Below are 22,710 nucleotides of genomic sequence, written 5' to 3'. Positions count from 1 at the left end.
ACTCCTAGGCACACACCCAACCCAAACGCATGCACGTGTGCGCCAAAGAATGTTCAGAGCAGCATTATTCAAAAGAGTCAAAAGCCATGGGGCTGGCCCCTTGGCCAAGTGGTTAAGTTTGCGCGCTCCGCTCCAGGCGGCCCAGTGTTTCGTTGGTTCGAACCCTGGGCGCGGACATGGCACTGCTCATCAAACCACGCTGAGGCAGCGTCCCACATGCCACAACTAGAAGGACCCACAATGAAAGAATATACAACTATGTACTGGGGGTCTTTGGGGAGAAAAAGGAAAAAAATAAAATCTTAAAAAGAAGAGTCAAAAGCCAGAAACTATTGCAATGCCTGGGAACAGCAGAATGGATAAATACTGTGGAATACTCAGACAACGGATTTCTATGCAACCAAGACAAAGGACGAACTGCTGCTGTACAGCAACACGGACGAGCCTCACATATGCTGACACGTAACGTTAGCAGAGTTGTTAGATCCAAAAGGGTACATGCAATACGATCCCATTTAAGCTCAAAACAACAGGCAAAACTGATCCGCAGTGACAGAATTCAGAGGAGCGGCTCCCGTGGCGGAGGTTAACGACTGGGGGTGGGAGGTGAGGCACGACGGAGGCCTCTGCGTAACGTTCTACAGCCCTCTCTGGGTTGAATGGTAGTTATACACATGTTCACTTTGTACAAATTACACCTTTTATAAAAATTAACTCAAAATGGATCATAGACCTAAATGTAAAACACAAAACTATAGCACTCCCAGAAGATAACAAAGGACAAAACCTAGGTGACCTCGGGTTTGGTGATGACCTTGTAGATACAAAAGCATGATCCATGAAAGAAATAACTGATAAGCTGGATCTTCATTAAAATGAAAAACTTCTGCCCTTGAAAGAAACTGCTAAGAGAATGAAAAAAGCAAGCCACAGACTTGGAGAAAATATTTGCAAAACACACATCTGATAATGAACTTGTATGTAAAATCTACAAAGAACGTTTAAAATACAACAATAAGGAAACAAACAACCCAGTTTAAAATTGGGCCAAAGATATGAACAGACACTTCACCAAAAAAGATATATAGATGGCAAATAAGCATGAGAAGAAGGGCCACATCATACGTCATTAGGAAACTGCAGATTGAAATAACAATGAGATATCATTATACACATATTAGAACAGCTAAAATCCAAAACACTGCCCAAAAACTGAACAAAACTAAACCTACTCTTACCACATGACCTAGCCAATGCACTTCTAAGTATTTAACCAAAGGAGGCGAAAATTTACATCTACACAAAATCCTAAACAACAATGTTTATAGCAGCTTTATTCATCGTTGCCAAAAACTGGAAGCAGCCAAGATGTCCTTCAGTAGGTAGAAGGATAAATAAACTGTGCTCCATCCGGACAATGGAGTATTATTCAGCGCTAAAAAGACATGAGCTTTCAAACCACAAAAAGACATGGAGGAACCTTAAATGCACATTGCTAAATCAAAGAAGCTAGTCTGAAAGAGCTATATACTATACAATTCCAACTGTATGACATCCTGGAAAAGGTAAAACTATGGAGACAATGAAAAGATCAGTGGTAGGCAGGGGCTGGGGGAGAGGGGATGAGTAGGTGAAACACAGGGGAAACTTAAGGCAGTGAAATCGTTCTGTCTGACACTGTAACGGCAGATACATGATGTTATGCATTTGTCAAAATCTATAGAATCTACAACACCAAGAGTAAACCTTAATGTAAACTATGAGCTTTAGGGGCTGGCCCGGTGGCGCAGCAGTTAAGTTGGCACATTCCACTTCAGAGGCCCGGGGTTCGCCGGTTCGGATCCCGGGTGTGGACATGGCACTGCTCGGCAAGCCATGCTGTGGCAGGCTTCCCACATATAAAGTAGAGGAAGATGGGCATGGATGTTAGCTCAGAGCCAGTCTTCCTCAGCTAAAAGAGAAGGATTGGCAGCAGAGGCTAGCTCAGGGTTAATCTTCCTCAAGAAAAACTATGAGCTTTAGTTAATAACAATGCCTCAATATTGGTTCATCGATTCTAACAAGTGGACCACGGTGACACAAGATGTGGATAACAGGGGAGGCTGTGGGGGCAGGGAGTATACAAGAACTCTCTGTACTATCAGCTCGATTTCTCTATAAATCTAAAACTGCTCTAAAAATAAAATCCATTAATTTAAAAAAATTCATGGAACTGTACACTTTGTTGTATGCACGTTATATTTCAACAACAAAAGAAAAGAGATCCTAAGTGAGGTTCATGAGAGACTCAGTGCTGGACTGATGCAGCTTTGAAGGCTTGGGGAACCGTGCCCGTCCAGAGAGGAGCCCCAAGCTTGCCCATCGAGGGAAGACCCCCCAAGCTTGCCCATCGAGGGAAGACCCCCCAAGCTTACTCATCCAGGGAGGACCCCCCAAGCTTTAGCTGCTGAAGGAAGCCCAGATTTGCCCAGGCAGAGGGTACCCTTGGCTGAGGCTCGGCTGTGTAAGAAATGGAAAAGGACTTTTTTTTTGGACTTCAACTTAAGAATTTTGGACTCTGAATTTTAATTCATGACAAGAAAATTTGATTTTGGAGTTTAATTTCTTCGGACTTCAAATTGCTAGGAAATTTAACTTTCGGACTGATTTCTCTCTGGGAAAGTCATAACGGAAAGGGGTTGGTATTCAAATCAGGAGCATCTCTAAGTGGTTGGCCTTTTTTACTGAATTATCTTAACACTATCATTTAACCTCATTACAGAACCTGAGCTACACTGGGTAAAGCGATTGGAGAGAATTTAGAATGGGAGATAGAAGAGGGAATGAGTTTTCGGCAATGGGTGCTAAATCAGCACGTTATTCGGATCCATTCCAGAGCCTTCTGGGAATGTAAGCTCAACTGTCCAATGGTCCCGGGAGGTGTGGCAAAGCAAAGGCAGTTGGGTTGGGAGACGCGGTCCCAGCAAGGTTGAGAAACTACCCTGGTGGGATCTGGTCACAGCTCGGGCTGCCCAGAGACTCAATGCTTAGGCCTAGTGAGTGGAGAGAACACCCGGGAACAAGGCAGGAGAAGGCCCTTCTCCAGCCCGTGCTTCCCTGCAGAGGGACCTCATGTGCCCGCCCCCTGCACAGCGCACTCTCCTCCCAGCTCAGAGCAGCTCGTCAGCTGGAGGGTTGGGGGAAGGAACAGGGCCTGAGCTGCTCACCCTTCCCCTCTATCTTCTTTTCAGATTTGCCCACAGGAAGAGAGGATGTTAGGGTCCACAGGCAAGCAGGGGTCGGCAGCTCTGCCCCAGGGCCTGAGGCTAGCTGCTGCCGTCCAGCCCCACCTCTGCCTGCAGCAAAGTCCATCCAATCAGGGGTGAGTGCCTGCAAGTATGTCTAGCTCTCGGACTACCCACAGGCCCACGACAGCTGACTCTCGATTGACCTGCCCTTGGGAAGGGAAGGAGCATTACCTGTGCACCTGTGACCTCTCGTGCCCACAATTTGGCTGACCCCGTCTACTGCTTCTTTGTTTTCTAAGCATTAATGTTCATTTTTTAATTTCTTTCCTTCTACTTTTATTGGGTTTCTTCTGTTTTATTCACCAAACTTCTTGAGTTGAACAATTACATCAGTATCTTAAAATTTTGATACTTTCTTCTTTCCCAATATAAGCATTTAAAGCTGTAAATTTTCCTGTAATTACCATTGTATTTGCATCTCACTAGTTTTGATATGCAATATTATTCTGTCATTCGATTTTAAATAGTCATTTCCATTTTGATTTCTTCACTGACCTACAGAATAATTAAAAGAATGTTTTAAAAGTCAAAAAAAAAATCAAGTTTGGAGCTTTTTGGGGAGAAGGAGTGACTGATTTCTGACCCTGTGGTGTTATGGTCAGAGAATGCCATAAAATAAAATTTGACATAGACTCCCTTGGTATGTGGTAATATATGCTCCGTGGCCCATATACGTACATATATCTATGAATGATCAGTTTTTATGTTTCTAAGTATGCTTGAAAATGATGCATACTCTCTAAATTGGTTGTATAGGTTTTATAAGATCATCCTTTTAAACTATAATTATAATATCCTTAATTTTTTTCTGCTTGATCTAAGAATTTACCGAGAGAGGTGTGTCACAATCTCCTATGACTGTAGGGTTGTCAGTCTCTCTTATAAAGCCCCTCGGTTTCTCCTTTTATTTGGAGACTGTGTGTGTTGGACGTTCACAGACTCTGAACTGTTTCTTTTCCCAGTGAATCATCCTCTTGATTATTACTCAATAGCCTCTTTACCCCAAGCTCTGCATTCGCCTTTGTCTCTTGTCTGATGTTAATATTGTTAAACTACTTTCCCTTGGTTCGTATTTTAATAAGTCTTTTTCCACCTGTTACTTTCTACTCAGGAGGCAGCAGTAATTCAGATCCCGACTCTGTCCCTTACGAGCCATGTGACTGGCCAAAGACAAGACAACTGACCATCAATAAAAATAACAACATATTTGGTCTGTTTTGATCCCCTGCCATTTAAATCCCTTAGTTCATAATGATACCAGAAAAAAGATCAATGGCCTCACCCTTGAAGGATGCTGGGAACTGTCTCACTATTCTGAAAACTAGTAAATGAAAGAGAAGAATCAAGCTTTCTTCTACCTTTCCTATATGAACTGCACCTCAAGGTAACCACAGAGCGGATATGGGGAAGTTTCTCTTTATGGAACCACTCCAGCAGGGCTCTAGAAGTAAAATGTCACCACCATGCAACCTCGAATGACATAATCAGTCTGCAAGCAGCAGTCCTAATGGCCACAGACGCTGCCTGAAAAGCAGCAACGAGACGTCATGCTGTGCAGCACCAGCACAGAGAATCCTGCCCAACAAAAAGCACGCACCTCATCACGCATCTAGAGCTGACTCCCAATTTACAGGACACGGAGAGGAGCACCTTGAGTGTCACCACTGGGACACAAACATAGCACAGCCTGCGGGAAGCTCCACGGGGCAAGCAACATGGCTCCTTCAACACAAGAACTGAAATGCAAAGAGGGGACGGGACGGTGGTGGCAACCACAGAGAGAAAGAGACTTGAGAGGCACACTGTTCCGACAGGTGGACCCGACTGAGATCCTGACTTGAACAAACTATTAAAAAATTGTATGAAGTTATTGGGAAAATCTTAGCATTGGCTAAATATTTGATAATATTAAGGAATTATTACTAATTTTCAGATGGGATAATTTTATTGAGCTCACATTTTTCAGAAAAGACTCCTTAGTTTTTTAGATAAACACAAGGAAAAATTAATAGAATTATATAATTTCCAGGCTTTGCTTCAAAACAGCCCCGATCTGGGGAGGGCCACGTGGGTGCATGGTGGACGACTGTTGGAGGGGAGTGGCGGGACCCTGATCCGCTATACCACCCTCTCAGATTCTGTGTGCATCTGCAATTGTGGGTTGTGCGATATTATTTCTAATAGTAAAATCCACGAAGGCTCGCGCTGAGCTTCTCCCTGTGCCAGGCGCGAGCACTCACCAGCGTCATAGGAGCCGTCCTTCTCGATCAGGACGAGCAGGTGCGACAGGGGGCCCAAGCTGGTCTTCCCAGTCCCGTCCAGCTCGACCAGCTGCAGCCGCGGCGTTGTCGTGGGGGGGAAGCGGTAGAACTGGAAGGTGAAGCGCACGGTCTTCGGCCACGGCAGCCCCCAGCGGCCCTGTGACACTCTGAACCCAACAGCAGCTCGGCATTAGTCCAGCGTTCGCCGCAGAGAACCACGCTCTCGTCACATGCACACTGGTGCACAGAATGCCTGGGCGCCACAGCAAGAGCCCACCTCCCTCACCCACACGGACAGCACTCCGTGACCTTGGGGAGCCCACTGGACACCAACCCCTTCAGCTCTGGCTGGAGAGCAATGCTCTCAGAGCTGCACGAACACCCGAGAACCAGCCAACACACTGGCTACATTTTAATCAAGGACCACAGAAGACGGAACAAAGCAGGTTTTACAGCATCTGGAAATGGCTGTGAGTGGGTCCTAGCCAAACTAAAATTAAAAAGGATGGCATTCCTTAATTTAATAAGACCTGGGCATAGAGACTTCTGCCAGGCAAGAACCGCACAGAAGTTTTTATCAATGCAAGAAATGTAAAAGACAGTAAAGGTGAACAGACAGAACACTCAAGAATGTACCTGCTGAAGGCAAGAAACTGCAGCACTATTTCGTTGCTTTGTAGACAATCTGATTCTTCCTTTTGAGGGCTGAATTTCACAGGATCTGCAGGGTTTACAGCCTCGGCTGGTTGCTTATTGGCATCCAGAATCTCAGGAAAGCCGGAGGATTGCAGGAGCACCAGCGAGGCTCGCGAGGGCTTACTCCCAGAGCTGAAACAGAGAGACGTCCTCAGTCAGCCTCCAGGAGACGCCGGGAGAGAGCGGGACCTGGACGCCACCTCTCTGGGGAAAGCCTGTTGTTGAGAGTCAAGTGGTCTTGATGGCACAGCACCTGCCCGAGTCCCTCCCACCCCCACCCCTCACCTCCTGGTCTGGGCTCCCACGATGACCGGGGCGTGCACAGGTGTGAAAGGCAGCTCCCGCAACTGCTCAGCGACGGACATTGCCAGGACTGAGGACGTCTGGCTCAGGTCAGCCTCCAGGTGAGAGATCCTCCCCTGCAAGGGGAGCTCCTGCTGAATAAAACAAGGCCCCAGGTGAGGCCAGCAAGGATCCCAACCTCTAACGACCAAGGATGCTTGGACGTGGGGGTTCGGCAATGAACTGCCTGCCAGGGTAGTGGCTTTAGCAACTTACCGCCTGGGCCAGGGAGGGCTCAGAACCCAGTCGCTGCGAAGAAGAGCGTGTGGCCGAGCGGCGCTGGGCCTGGGGCTGCGGGGAAGCCGCTAGCTGGGAAAGCGACAGCTGAAGGGAGGAAAGCTTGGGTAAGATGATAAAATGCACCCCAGTAATTTCAGGAAGCCCCGCTCACCCACATTGGCACACACCCATTAGAAGGAAGGAGGCCTCTGGATGCAGCCAGAGAAGGTAGTGAGGTCTGCAACCTGCTAAGCGGCTGCTCTGGAACCAACACCTGTCTAATTTCCTTTACTCTAGTTATCCAGATGCAACTCTGTGATCTCTCTCAGGTCCAAATATTTGAATGAAAATATTATTACAAGGAAAAGTAAGTGGAAAGGGGGAAAGGGCCGGGGACACCAGGTTCTCTGCCACTCCTGGGCTGCGGGCAGGCTGTTGGTTGAACCTCTCTGGGTCTCGCTTCCATCCCTGGACTGAACATCTCCAAGACCCCTTCCCCTTCTCACCCCTGAGTGCCTATGACATGAACCTGCCTGGTCAGCCAGTGACCACAGTGGCAGCCACTGCGGCTCTGGAGACAGAGCTGGGATGGAACCCACGCCGCCATGGCATTATCGTGTGACTGGGGCAAGTCACCTAAGCTCTTCTTGCCTCAGTCTCCTCACCTGCAAAATGGAGACAATAATAGCACCTGAGTCACAGGACTATCGTGAGAAGTAAACGAGAATTCACAGACAGGGCTTGGCAAGGGGTAAGCCTTCTATAAATGGTACAACTACTTGGAAAACAAACGCTGCGCTAAAACGCTGGGGGAGGGACAGAGGGCCCACACTCTGCTGAAGAGCCATCCCCAAATCCCAGGCTCTGTCTGTAAGGTACACGCCATACACGGGACATCTGCCGTCCACGGAGAAGCACTCGCACATGAGGAGACGTCGAAAGCGTGGATGAGGGGGCGTGAACGAAGGGCGACCTCGGCGGCATCTTCAGGGAGCAGAGAAGATCTCAGGGTCTGCCCAGCTCCCTTCAGAGCCTTTCCTGCCCCTGGAAGTGGGAAGGGCTGTTCTGTGGTCCCTGACCTCTTAGGGGTAACATGGAAACTGCTGGAGGGAAAGCGCTGCACCAGGCCAGCAGGAAACCTGGGAGGCTGTCCCCAAACATGTGTCTTCAGGCCAACACGACATTCACTTCTGATCCGGTTTCCAAGCTGCACGTATACACTAACCACTTTCTGAGACAGCCTTTGATACTGAATTATTCAGCTTTTCTGGAAAGTTAATTCCCAGGGTGATGCAGGCAGACAACTTCATCAGGAGGACAAGCCAACTCTGACCTCGTTCAAAATCACGTGGCCAGAGCCAGTCCGGAGCCATGGGAGAGCCCCTTGACCTGCTCAGGATTCCAGGGTGCGGTGGCAGCACCCTTCTTTCCACTCAAAAATGCTTGCCCGTGGAGAGGACACTTGCCTTCTGAGAGGCGTGCTCAGCAGGCCAGGCCCCTGTCAGCTACAGCCCCGCCTCCACCAGCACCAGCTGCTCAGCCTACAGGCCGGCGCTGCCCCAGGGGCTGGTGACAGCCAGGCACCTTCTCCTGGCAGAGACAGCGGGAGAGGAGGGGTGAAGGCAGCACCTCGATGTCTCAGGAAAAAACAAGGGCTGTTCAGTCCTGAAAGATTCTCCACCATGAGACGTAACTGCCAGGGAGAATATGTCATTTTTAAAAGTGTTGAAACACGCCTTCGATGGCAAACTGGAGGATCACTAATCATCACCGGAAGCCATGACCCTAAGGGACAGGAGGGAGACTGAGGACAGCCAACCATCCCAGCCAGCAGCTCCTCCCCTTCTGGCATGCCAGGACCCTTCCCAGCCCCAAGAAAGCAAACAGGACATCGACTGTTTTTAAAGATGCAAAGAGAACTCTCCTGCACCTGGAGCATTAAATAATTGATTTTGGAATTCTCAAACAGGTCTCTTGGGCCTGGACTTACCCCTGGTCCCACCGGCGAGTCCTGGGGAGTGGTGAGCGCCTGGGGCAGTGGCACTGGCGGGCCTGGGGAGAAGCACATGGGGACAGAGAAGGGGGCGTCAGCCTCAGCGGGGCCCAGGGCACCCCGCACCCAACTCCATCAGGGCCCAACACATCTCCCTGGGCTGTAGGTGGTGCTCCCGCTCAGAGCTGTGCTGCCCAAACACTAAGCAGTTTGCAGAAGACGTGGGCGCACGAGACAGATCACGGCAGCCCCCTCAGTCAGCGCCTCAGAGAACGGTACCTGAGCTTGACCTGCTGTCACCCCAGCCCCCCAACTTCGCACAGCCGGCCTCATTCTTCCGATGGTGTGGTCTCACTGAGAGTTGGCTTAATGAGAGGTGAAAGTTGTCGGACACTTAAAAGTTCTCTAACGTGCCCACCCTGTTGCTTTCCCATCTTTCGTCTGCTCACACATCCTGCCTTCAAAGAGCCAGGCTCTGATGTCTGCCTGGGCTAGTGCTTCCCTGGCTGGGGCCGACTTCTTGTTTTGTTAAGTCAGAAACTTCTGAACAGAGGCCCGCGGCAGACGTTGTCAGCCGGGCTCACATTGCACTCCATCACCCCGGTTCTCCAGCCCTCACAGCCCCACCAAGGCCTGAGCAGCACGGTCTGTCCTCTGAGTCCGTCACTCTAGGTGTGAGCATGTCAGTACCAGGAACAGTCCAGGCCAGCCCCTCATGCAGCCCCCTGAACAAGGGACCAAGGGTGTCCTTTGACCTTGGGGATGCCAGCCTGGTTCCAGATGGGTCCAAGGTGCCCATCTACAGAGCGAGCAGCGTCCTCCCACAGGGCCATCCCCACCTGCCCAGCACTGTCCCCACACAGCGGCACAGGGACAGGCAGGGCTGGTGTTTGCCTGTGCTGCTTCCGCCTCCCATCCCCGAGCCACGCAGAAACCTCAAGGCAGAACAGCCCCCAGGGCTCCCGGGCCCTACACTCCCGCACAGGAGCCCCAGGCATCTCTCAACTGAGTCTCCAAAACCTCCCACACTGCCCACACTGTTGTCTCATGATCACTTCAAAATTACTGCTCTTCTTCCGCCTTCACCTACAACGGCACTCTCTCCAGTCTGGCCCCCCACCCACTCGAAGACCCGGGTACAACTCATCTGGATTCCCTGAGGACCACAGCCCATCTCCAGCCCTTGGGGCCACACCCTGACCCACTCATCATCGTCCCCTTCATGAACACCAGACTCTGTCTGCAGGGCATGGACACCACCCACTGCTGGACTTTAGGACAGCCAAGACCCCGACAAATCAAGGCCCTCCCCCAGGAAGACTAGTCCTGCCTCCCGACACCCTCATGTGTCCCTGACCGCCCACCTGTGGCTTTCTCTCCCTTCTCTGTTGCCTCTGCTGCTGAAGTCCCCACACAGCCACATCTAAGCCCTGGAACAGGCAGGCGCCAATGATGTACATCAAGCCAACGAAGTGCTCACAGCTCCCTGTGCCCTGAATCCCACAGCACACAGCGAGGGTGGGCACAGAGTGGGCACTCAGTTCCTACTGACCAGTCAACTGAGCCACGGGGGTCCATGATTTTAGACGCTGTACCCTCTGTATAGAGAATGCCCAACGACTTCCTGTGCCGCTCTGCATCACAACAAAAAGAAAATAACAGCAACAAAGACTTTGTCCCCCAAGGAGGAATCCAACACATAAAGCGCCACCCTTGACCTGGCCCTGCTGCACCCACAGGGCCGACCCACCACCCAAGCCCTTCCAGCTGTTTCAGAAGCCACTGGAGAAGGTGCCGCAGGCTCAGCACAGACTGAGGGACCTGCGGAGGAGGAACAGGGGGCAGCGACAGAGGGAGCGCCCCCCCTCAGGTGGCCCCAGCCTAGCAGCACAGCTCACGTCCAGCCACTCGTCCACCCAGCTCCTTTCTAACAAGCCAAGAGCGCTGGAGCACTCGAGCCCTCAGTTCCTGGAACGAGCTCCCTTCAGAAGGAGTCAGCAAATCATCGAGCAAGGTTTGCTTCCCAGGAAAATGTAATCTCACTAGAAGCAAGATGCAGATGAGGACTCTGCGGGGCCCAGCTGTCCTTGAATCTCACTTTCAGAGTTCTGCGCAGCAGCTCGCTGCCCCCAGCCCTCCCCGAAATGGTCTAAAAGACGCACCAGAAGAACAGTGAGCGGACTGCTTTGTGCCGCCCTAAGTGGAGACTCTGCACACCCCGCAGGCTGATTTCGGTAACGAGGTAAAAATTGCAGGAAATGGCTCCATTATCCGCTGCTAAGAGAACCTGGCACTCAGGAGCCTGCCGGGAGCCCTCCGCGTCCTCCAGGCGAGGGAAATCTGAGCCCTGCGGAAGTTAAACCTCGAAGCCACTCAGCCTCGTCACGTGTACTCTCAGGTCCCCACGTCCCCTCACTGGGCACGTGTGGGATGCTGTTAAGGTGACTCTTTACGTCGTGACTTATGCAATCTTATCTTCCTAGAGAATAAGCAGCACAAGAAAGGCTCTGGCAGTGGATTAAAAAGACGCCCGCTGGTGATCCCAGGGCCAAGAGGTATGCACATACTCCAGTGAGGCACAGGCTGGAAGCAAATACACCAAAACCACAAAATAACTAGGCTTCAACACTTTTTTCTTTCATGTTTCATGTAGTGATCGCTGGTTAAGCTGCTTCCCAAATGACTCGATGGAACAGTCGTGCCCAGAGAACATGGCCTTTCGGAGTCTCCCAACAGCCAACGGGGTGGACTGGGCAGGGCAAATGCCGCCCAAGAGCATGACCAGACTGAGTGCTATCCGGGCAACACGCACGTGTGCAAAGGACACGTGTGCGGTGTCACCTGCAGCATGCACGAGCGTCTGCAGCAGCCCTGCTGAACACAGCAAACCGTCAGAGGGACCAACACACTCCTGACCCGGAAGTAGTACACAGGCCAACACACCCATGTGCGAAGTGTGGAAGCAGTTAAAGGGGGAGGTCACCCGGGGGGCCTGACAGGGAATGGTTGCCCAGACAAGTAACAGAGTAGAAAAAGCAAGGTACCAAACAATTTGCAAAATGTAATCCATCTATGTTAAAAGGGAAAAAAAGAAAACAACTCACTGACGTAGGCATGTAGGGAAAGCCACTGAAATTTGTGGGACAGTACGGAACAGCAGGTCTGTAACCTCCCCATTATCCATTGAGTAAGAACATATTTGTGCATCACCTGTGGCATTAAAAACAAACTTTGCTTTAACAATTACTGTAAGACAAGCCTTTGCGTCCCCGCCAGAACATGAAAACCAGCGCTCCTGGCTGAACCAAGGACACGGCACAGCACTGAAAGAGGAGATTTCTGCGGCGGGCGCCTGTTGACTCCAGGTGCTCCTGCCCCACTGCTCATACCCTGGCCGGGAAGGCTGGGCTGCTCACCGGGAGGAACATGGGCATGTGGCTGAGCCACAGGGCTCTGGTTTGAGGTAAATAACCTGGAAATTAAGAGAAGACTGCAGAGACGCAGAGACACAGAGACAAGAGCTCTGCCTGATGCTCAGAGGCCAGGGGACCCAGGAAGCTGTCCCTCAAAGGCCTGGGCCTCAGAGCCATCCACAGGGAACAGTGGGAAGGGACAGTGTCTGCGGTGCCCCACGCACCCACTGCTAGTGCAGAGCGGACAGGCTCCACACTGACTGCTGGCAACAAACAACTTACTTTCCAGCTGCAGCCGGCCTCTCCACCTGTCTGAAGATTAATTCCCCTGACACTCTATTACTCCGCAATCAGTCTCCACTTGCTGAAAATCACTGTCAGCAAAGGCTCAATTGTCCAGTCCTCTCTCTGTCAGGGCAGCTTCTAGAAGCCCAAATGCCCTAAACTTGCCCCAAAGGCAAGGCAGGGGCATGCAGTCTGCCCCAAATCTGGGCTGCCCGTGTCCCACTGGGTCACACAAACACCTGAGTCCTCAGCCTTCTCTGCATTGTGCCTGGAAGGGGAAGTGCGGGATTATGCAACTCTGAAGTGCATTCCATATTCTACAAAAAGAGGGACCACTTTTCAAGTCCACACACTTCAGCCAGCACTTTCGGAGAGCTGAATGGGCTAGGGTCACAGAAGGATGTAAAAATAAGCACACAGGTTATCGAATGATCAGAAAGTGGTCTTCACGGAGACATCCTCCAGGCTGGAGAGAGCAGAGGCCTCGCCAGTGTCCTCTCTGGAAACAATGGTGGGGTCCCTGCAGCATGACCACCTTCCTGCCGATTGCCGACCAGGAACGGGCCTGGGCAGGAGGCAGTGTTGAAGCCCTTTATCCCCAAATGCAAGCTGCCTCCCTGAAAACACTTACGTGTGAACATAGCAGTGTGTTCTTCGGGGAGACTGAAGAAAGGGGAGTCAGCAGGCCGGGCCTGAGGAGGGGCGTTCATGGAGGACCACGCTGCCCAGGGAACAGACCCGCCCGGGTTTAACTGAGGAGTCAGTTATTTGCCGGGAGAGGTGGCTGTTACTTAGCAACTTGCAGCAGCTCAGGCCAAGGCAGGGAAGGGGCCAGGCCTTGGTCCAGGAGGAGCGGGTCTGGTGATGTGATGGGACCGGGGTGAACAGCTGGTCCCAAAGGCAGGGGAAGGAAGAGGGCACCAGTGCTAAAGACACAGCTGGTGTGATTTAAAGAAAGATCGTGAAAAACAGCTTTCCTCATCAGACCTTGAAAACAAAGGAGTAATCAGTATTTAGGGGTACTATAGATACTATGAATTCCTAAGGCAAACCCATCTGAAAGGCCCTTATTCCTAATTATTTGGGGTTAAAAAGTCATTTTCCCTAAGACTTTGACCACAGCAATGGGGGCAATGAGCAAAATCAGGAAGAGCTCAAGGGACAGCTCAATGATGGAGTGATAGAGTGATGGAGTGGGCTCAGCTCTCGGTGCAGAAGGAACTCAGGGGACAGGTGCCGAAGAACCAGAGGGGCCTCATCTCGGTTAACCAGGCCAAGAGCAGTGGGGAGTACGGTGACGGGCCCTGAGCCCTAGGCTGGGCGTCACCTTCACAGGCTGGTCTCAGAAACGTCACCTCCCTTGTCAAGCCTCTGCTCTGAACCACTCACTGACGTTCTCCAGCAGAAAGCACCCGGATTCCTCTACAGCCCGCACACTAACTTCTGTTCCCTGCTCAACAGCTTCCCGCTCTCCCCGCCGCTGCACCACTTCCTGGAGGACACGGCTCATGGCGAGGGGCTGCCTGCGGGAGAGGACAGCCCAACAGCATCAACAGCGCAAAAGGTCACAATCACGTCAAGAATGTAACTCAAAATATTGTGGGAAACACCATGATTACATATTTTCAATGACCCCTTCTACACGGCTGTTTTTAAATCTATTAAGCAAACACCGCAATTGTGACACCACCAGAACATTCAAAAGCAAAATCCAGGTCAGGGCAATTCCATTACAGAAACAGAGCCTGAGTGTCCCCTAGCGGCTCAGACGCGCTCTTCCAAGGACGGTGACGAATGGACCTTCACTCTCTCGTAGTTTCAGAGAAGAAATAAAAGGATTATCCATAACAGAAAGCAGCGCAGATCATTAGGATTTCCAAAGGAACCACGTAAGCTGGTAAAATACTGAAGTAGAAAAAGTTTCCATCATAAGTTAAACACTAGCAGATATTTTAGTCTCTTACACTGGGTCCTGGGAGGCAACGTCTTCCAATGTTTGGAACCTGGGACGAAGGCCATCATATTAATGTGACATGAACGCAGCAATAAATCCAAATTAAATAAACCAAATGAAATCAGGTTCTATCCATGCAAATCTGCTGGTCCCCAAACGGTAGCTGCAAACAGATGACGCTGCTCCCACCCATCTGCACTGGAGTCCAATTCCTGATCCCCCCAGCAACTGAGGTATATGCTCCTCTGCCAAGGGCCTAACGATAAATCCTCTGGGGAAGAGCTACGAGCGTGTGTACCCAAGAGCTCTGCATCTGAAGAAGTCAAACCAAGGCTTGGTGAGCCCTACGTGGGAAAGTTACACCCTGGGTGCAGTCATGCAGAGAGAGGCCCATCCCAGCAGGTGACAGGATCCATCTCGAGCCAAAAGCGAGCTGCCTCTGGAGGGGAGCCCTCCCTGGGAGGGTCCCCTGGCTCTTGAGCATCCACAAAGCTCCTTGGAGCCAAAGCACATCTGGCCTCCCATGGGTGCTGCTCTGTGCCCAGAGGCCCGTCTAAAGGTCAAGATGGTGGGTTTCGAGAGGACAGGCTGGTTCTCACTGGTCTTCATCCTCGCACAACAGGATGAATAGCAGGAATTACCACCTCTTCCATCGAAGATTGAGAAATGCAGGAAAAGCTGGTCAAAGCTGGGATGTGACCATGCAACAGAAGCAGCAGAATGTGCTACAGGTCCGAGACTTGGAATCAGGAAAGCAGGCCCTCCATCTCTGGGGTGACCACACCTGCCAGTTTTGCACACCATGAATCCCTACTCTCTTCCCAGCGCCAATGGTTTCCTTTGGGGGAATCACCCTCCTGGCCCTTACCCACAGTCAGGGTGGGCCAGCCCACGCCCCACATCAAGAGAGGGTGTGTGGCCCAGGACCACCCACCCCATCCTATCCCCATCACAGTCATACGGGGTAAAGGCAGGTGACACAAGAGAGTGAGGGGGCTCCATCTCAGACTTTCACTGGAACGACTGAATCAAAGAAGCTCTTTCTGCTGGGATTCCTCAGCCCAAGGATAACCACAGAGCTCCTGGGGCCACCACACGGAGAAACCGTACCTGGACGGAAGCCAACACTGAGACAGCTTGAGGGTGAGGGGCAGGAGTGTGGGAGAGAGACAGACAGACACACCAAGTTCTCAGGACATCCCCTGAGTGCTAGGATACAGCCAGGCTAACACCAGGGCTCTTCTGTCGCATGAGCCAACAGATCCCCTCTCGTTTCCTCTATTCTGAGTTGAGTCTCTATCTCTTGTACGTAAGAGTCCTGATTAATTCATTTACTCTACAAACATGTGTTGAATGCTTTACTATAGGCCAGGACTCTACTGGACACCAGAAAGATGAGCAGACACAGTTCCGCCTGTGAGATGCTCCTATGATAGTCTTTAGTACTGAACAAATATGTACACCAAAGTTCTGCACCTCTTCACCTTCTGTGCACAAATTAGGGCCTCTGCCAGCCCTGCAACTGGGTGGGGCCACGCGGCAGCTTCTAGTCAATGAGGCGGGAGAAGTCACGTGTGTCATTTCTGGGCCAGGGCATCTAACTGTGGAAGGAGATCCTCCGGAGGCCTTGCTTTCTCTCTGGCGTGGCATCAGCAACACTCGAGATGACAACTGTCCTCTGTGACCACAATGAGCAGAGCTACCACCAACCCACAATGGGGAGCAGGAGCAGGAAACAAACCTTTTTGTTTTAAACTGGTGAGATTTGGGAATTACCTGTTACCATAGCAAATGTGACTGATACACTCCAAAAACAGTATGGGAAGGAAGAAACATAGAAAACAAACAATGATATAAAATAAACAGCAGTATCTACACAGGGCTGTGAGACGCAGAGGAGAAAGCTCTGCCAGGGAAGAGACATCTGAGCTGGTCTTTAAAGAAGAGCAGAAGTTTCCACATGAAAGGACAACAAAAGTTTAATATATTTTTTTAGTGTCATAATAAAGGAAAACAGAAATTGAAATCAACAACTTAAAATCAATTATAGATCAAAACTTATGAAATAGGTCCAAACTGTACTTGGAAGAAAACTGCAGAACCTTAAATGCTTTTATTATTAAACAGATAAATGGAAAATAAGCTAAAGCATTCAACTTTAAGAAAAAAAATCCTTGAAAAAAGTAAAAGGATAGAATTAATAAAGATAAAAGCATATAAAATTAAAGATAAAATTAGAAATTTAAAGAACAAGAGAACCAATAAGGAAAATGACAGCCAATTCTTTGAAGAGAATAGTGAAATGGAGAAAGTTTCGATAAGCATGACTGAGAAAGGGAGAGACCCACCAAAATTTCAGAATGACAAAGGGAACTAATCACAGATATAAATTAAAACTTTTAGATTAGATATAATTTTATCATAATTTCCTTGTAAACTAAAGAAAGTGACCATTTCTCTGGGGAATATGTATCCCAAAAGTTAACACAAAGTTAGATCAAAAACCTAAATAGATCAATAATCATAAGCAGAAATTCAAATAGTTGTCAAAAAAAAAAATCCCATCACAAGACACCAAGTTGCTGACGGTTTTACAGGTTGAAACTATCTTTCTGTTGACACTATGTTAAGACACAGGAGAAGACGGAGAGCTTCCCAGCTCGTCGTGACGGTTTATTCTGTGCGTCCACTTGACTGGATGGATCACAGGTGGCCAGACACCTGGCCAACCACTCTCCTGGGTGAGTGTGTGAGGGCGTTTCCAGATGAAATTAGTGTCTGAATTGGTGGACTCAGTAGAGCATTTGCCCCCCACAGTGCGGGTGGGCATCGTCCAATCTGCTGAGGGCATAAATGAAACAAAAAGGCAAAGGAATGAAGAACTGGGCCCTTCCTGCTGACTGCTCACTGGGACAGTGGTCTTCTGCCCTTGGCGCTCCCAGCTGTCAGGCCTTCAGACCCGGACTGGAATCTATACCTTTGGGTCCCCTGGCTCTCAGGCCTTCAAGCTCAGACTGAATACAGCACTGGCTCTCCTGGGTCTCCAGCCTGCAGACGGCTGATTGTGGGACTTCTCCTCCTCCATAACTGCATGAGCCAATTTCTTAAATAAATATCTTCCTATACATACAACCCACTGGTTCTGTTTCTCTAGAGAAACCTGACTAAACACTCATTTTACAAAATGAGCACACTCCTAATACCAAAACCTGATAAAGACACCACAAAAAAGAAAGCTATAGATCAGCAGTCTGCAAATTATGGCCCACTGGTCAAATTCAGCCCACAACCTGTGCAGTTTCATTGGAACACAGCCACACTCATTTGTTCACACATCCTCGACAGCTTTCACTACACACCAGCAGAGATGAGCAGTCACAGGAGAGGTCATCTGGCCCACAAAGCCTGAGATATCTACTCTCTGGTCTTAAAGTCTGCTGACCTCTGCCACAGATGAACCTCAATTATGGAAATAGAAACAGAAGTCGTGACACAAGTTAACCGAATCAAGATAGGCATAACTGTAAAGTTCCCCACAAGTTATTCTCTATCTCTATTATCTCATTCTCTTTTTTCCCAATAGACTTTATTTTTACAGACATTTTACGTTCACAGCAATACTGAGCAGAAAGTACCAAGAATTCCCATGTACTCCCTGCCCCACACAGGTACAGCTTCCCCAACTAGAAACATCCTGCACCAGAGTGGGACACTACCCTTTCTGCTACCTAAAATATGTGGTAGTTTGTTTATTGTCTCTCTTTAAAATGTAAGCTCCATGAAGACAGGAGCCTAAACAGTCCTCTGGCACATCACAGAGTCCCAGTAGGGATCTGCTGAATGAAGGAGGAGTGAGAGGAGGGAGGTCCATGGAGCAAAGCCTATCTGGGTAAACACCCCCTCAAGCTCGTCCAGAAAGGCTCCTGCAAAATGGGAGGAGCAGAGCTAACACCAAGCTTTCTGGGCTGAGTGAGAAGCCACTTCCCTGGACAGTGTCACAGGCAGTGGTTTGTACCCATCGACGACTTTGGGGTCAAAATAACATCCATGGAAATCCTCAGAGTAACCACTAAACAAAAAATCAGAGCAGAGCCACAATTCACAAGAGAGAAAACTGAGAAATCCACTTCAGAACACCACCAAAATGAAATGGCAGTCAGAAATACAAAATAAGAGAAATAATGGAAACATAGAACAACCAGAAAACAAGAGATGAAATGGCAGTATTATGCCCTCATATAATAATAATCACTCTAAATGTAAATGGACTGAATTCTCCAATCAAAAGACAGAGAGTGGCTGGATGGATTAAAAAACAGACCCAACAATATGCTGCATTCAGGAAACACATCTCAGCTCCAAAGACAAACACAGGCTCAGAGTGAAGGGACCAACAAAATAAAGCAGGTGTTGCTACACTTTTATCAGACAAAGCAGACTTTAAGTTAAAAAAGACAATGAGAGACAAAGAGGGGCAACATATAATGATAAAAGGGACACTCCACCAAGAGGACATAACACTTTATTAATATATACACACTTAACAGAGGGGCACCAAAGTTCATAAAGCAATTATTAACAGAACTAAAGGGAGAAATTAATAGCAACACAATAATAGTAGAGGACCTCAACATCCCACTCACATCAATGGACAGATCATCCAGACAAAAAGTCAACAAGGAAATAGATTTAAATGAAACACTTGATCAGATGGACTTAATAGACATATATAGAACATTCTATCTGAAAATAGCAGAATATACATTCTTTTCAAGTGCACATGGATCATTCTCAAAGATAAACCATATGGTCAGAAACAAGGCAAGCCTCAATAAAATTAAGAAGACTGAAATCACCCCAACCATCTTTTCTGACCACAATGCTATGAAGCTATAGATCAACCACAAGAAAAAAAGTATGAAAGTCAGAAATATGTGGAGACTAAACAACATGCTATTGAATCACCATTGGATCATTAAAGAAATCAAAGGGGAAATTAAAAAATACCTGGAGGGGCCGGCTCCGTGGCAGAGTGGTTAAGTTCGCACACTCTGCTGCGGCAGCTCAGGGTTCGGATCCTGGGCGCGGACATGGCACCACTCATCAGGCCACATTGAGGCAGCGTCCCACATCCCACAACTAGAAGGACATGCAACTAAGATATACAACTGTGTACGGGGGGGTTTGGGGAGATAAAGCAGAAAAAAAAAAAAAAAAGATTGGCAACAGTTGTTAGCCCAGGTGCCAATCTTTTAAAAAAAAAAACCTGGAGACAAACAAAAATGAAAATACAACATACCAACTTTTATGGGATGCAGCAAAAGCGGTCATAAGAGGGAAATTCATAGCAACACAGGCCCACCTCAACAAGTAAGAAAAATCTCAAATGAGTAGTAATCTTAAAATGCACCTAACAGAGCTAGAAAAAGAAGAACGAAGAAAGCCCAAAGTCAGCAGAAGGAGAGAAACAATAAAAATCAGAGCAGAAATAAGTGAAATAGAGACTTAAAAAACAGTAAAAAGGACTAATGAAACTAAAAGCTGGTTCTTAGAGAAGATAAAATTGACAAGCCCTTAGCTAGACTCACCAACAAAAAAAGAGAGAAAGCTCAAATAAATAACATCAGAAATGAAAGAGGAGAAATCACAAGATACTGCAGAAATACAAAGGACTATAAGAGAATACTATGAAAAACTGTATGCCCACAAATTCGATAACCTAGAAGAAATGGATGAATTCCTAGACTCACACAGCCTCTCAAAACTGAATCAAGAAGAAATAGAGAATCTGAACAGACCAATCACAAGTACACAGATTGAAACAGTAATCAAAAACCTCCCAAAAAACAAAAGTCCAGGACCACATGGGTTCTCTGGAGAATTCTACCAAACATTCAAAGAAGACTTAGACCTATCCTTCTCAAACTATTCAGAAAAACTGAAGAAGATGGAACGCTTCCTAACACGTTCTATGAGGCCAACATCACCCTGATACAAAAACCAAACAAGGACAACACAAACAAAGAAAACTACAGGCCAATATCACTAATCAACTTAGATGCAAAACTCCTCAACAAAACATTGGAAAACCAAATACAGCAATACCTTAAAAGGAGCATACTCCACGATCAACTGGATTTATTTCCAGGGATGCAGGGATGGTTCAACAACCACAAATCAATCAGTGTGATACACCACATTAAAAAATTGAGGAATAAGAATCACGTGATCATCTCAATAGATGCAGAGAAAGCATTTGACAAGATCCAACATCCATTTATGATAAAAACTCTCAATAAAATGGGTATAGAAGGAAAGTACCTCAACATTATAAAGGCCATATATGACAAATCCTCATCCAACATCATACTTAATGGTGAAAAACTGAAAGCCATCCCTCTGAGAACTGTAATGAGACAAGTGTGTCCACTCTCACCACTCCTATTCAACATAGTACTAGAGATTTTGGCCAGAGCAATTAGGCAGGAAAAAGAAATAAAAGGAATCCAAACTGGAAAGGAAGAAGTAAAACTTTCACTATTTGCAGATGACATGATTCTCTATATAGAAAACCCTAAAGAATCCACCAGAAAACTATTAGAAATAATCGACAACTACAGCAAAGTTTCAGGGTACAAAATCAATTTTAAAGAAATCAGTTGCATTCCTATACACTAACAATGAACTAGGAGAAAGAGAAATCAAGAATACAATCCCACTTACAATCGCAAGAAAAAGAATAAAATATCTAGGAATAAACTTAAACAAAGAGGTGAAAGACCTGTACACTGAAAACTGTAAGACATTACTGAAAGAAACTGAAGAAGAAGACATAAAGGAATAGACAGATAATCCACGTTCATGGGTCGGAAGAATAAACAGAGTTAAAATGTCCATACTACCCAAAGCAACCTACAGACTCAATGCAATCCCCATCAGAATCCCAATGACATTCTTCACAGAAATAGAACAAAGAATCCAAAAATTTATATGGAACAAGAAAAGACCCTGAATAGCCAAAGCAATCCTGAGAAAAAAGAACAAAGCTGGAGGCATCACAATGCCTGACTTCAAAATGTAGTACAAAGCCATAGTGATCAAAACAGCATGGTACTGGCACAAAAACAGACGTACAGATCAAAGGATCAGAATTGAAAGCCCAGAAATAAAACCACACATCTATGGACAGTTAATCTTTGATAAAGGGGCCAAGAACGTAGAACGGAGAAAGGAAAGTCTCTTCAATAAATGATGCTGGCAAAACTTGACAGCTACATGCAAAAGAATGAAAGTAGACCATTATCTTCACCATACACAAAAATTAACTCAAAATGGATTAAAGATGTGAATGTAAGACCTGAAACCATAAAACTCCTAGGAGAAAATGTAGGCAGTACACTGTTTGACACTGGTCTTAGCGACATCTTTTCGAATACCATGTCTACCTGGGCAAGGGAAACAAAAGAGAAAGTTAACAAATGGAACTACATCAGACTAAAAATTTTCTGCAAAGCAAAGGAAACCATGAACGAAACAGAAAGACAACCCACCAACTGGGAGAAAACATTTGCAAATCAGTTATCAGACAAGGGTTTCATCTCCAAAACATATAAAGAACTCAGACAACAACAACAACAACAAAAACAACCCAATCAAAAAATGGGCAGAGGACATGAACAGACATTTTTCCAAGGAAGATATACAGATGGCCAACAGACACTTGAAACAAGGCTCAACATCACTAATTATTAGGGAAATGCAAATCAAAACTACAATGAGATATCACCTTACACCGGTCAAATGGCTATAATCACCAAGACAAAAAACAACAAATGTTGGAGAGGGTGTGGAGAAAAGGGAATATTCATACACTGCTGGTGGGAATGCAAACTGGTGCAGCTGCTATGGAAAACAGTATGGAGATTTCTCAAAAAATTAAAAATAGAAATACCATATGATCCAGCTAACCCACCACTGGGTATTTATCGAAAGAACTTGAAATCAATGATCCAAAGAGATTTATGCCCCCCTATGTTCAGTGCAGTATTATTCACAATAGCCAAGATGTGGAAGCAACCCAAGTGCCCTTCTACAAATGAATGGATAAAGAAGATGTGGTATATATACACAATGGAATACTACTCAGCCATAAAAAAAGACAAAATTGTCCCATTTGCAACAACATGGATAGACCTTGAGGGTATGATGTTAAGCGAAATAAACCAGACAGAGAAAGACAAATACTGCATTTCACTCATAT

General features: G+C 47.5%; 1 protein-coding gene across 29 annotated transcripts in view; it reads right to left on the bottom strand.

Annotated features, from left to right (window-relative positions):
• The window catches only part of NPHP4 (nephrocystin 4), a 129,080-nt gene that overhangs the window by 37,161 nt on the left and 69,209 nt on the right, over positions 1-22,710 (bottom strand). For 18 of the 29 annotated variants that reach the window (XR_011537610.1, XM_070611030.1, XM_070611033.1 and 15 more), the window contains 5 exons: positions 8,796-8,857; positions 6,803-6,910; positions 6,530-6,681; positions 6,185-6,376; positions 5,528-5,715 (listed from right to left, as the gene is read on the bottom strand). Coding sequence is in view for 28 of the 29 variants with exons in the window: in XM_070611030.1 (XP_070467131.1) it covers positions 5,528-5,715; positions 6,185-6,376; positions 6,530-6,681; positions 6,803-6,910; positions 8,796-8,857 (702 nt within the window). In the remaining variant the exon portion in view is untranslated. The remainder of the gene's footprint in view (positions 1-5,527; positions 5,716-6,184; positions 6,377-6,529; positions 6,682-6,802; positions 6,911-8,795; positions 8,858-22,710) is intronic. The other 11 variants (XM_070611032.1, XM_070611034.1, XM_070611039.1 and 8 more) reach the window with 1 other exon arrangement.

Source organism: Equus przewalskii, chromosome 2 (assembly GCF_037783145.1).
Source record: "Equus przewalskii isolate Varuska chromosome 2, EquPr2, whole genome shotgun sequence".
Taxonomy (NCBI): Eukaryota; Metazoa; Chordata; class Mammalia; order Perissodactyla; family Equidae; genus Equus; species Equus przewalskii.
The sequence above is the reverse complement of the archived record's forward strand: the minus strand, read 5'-3'. Positions and strand labels throughout refer to the sequence as shown.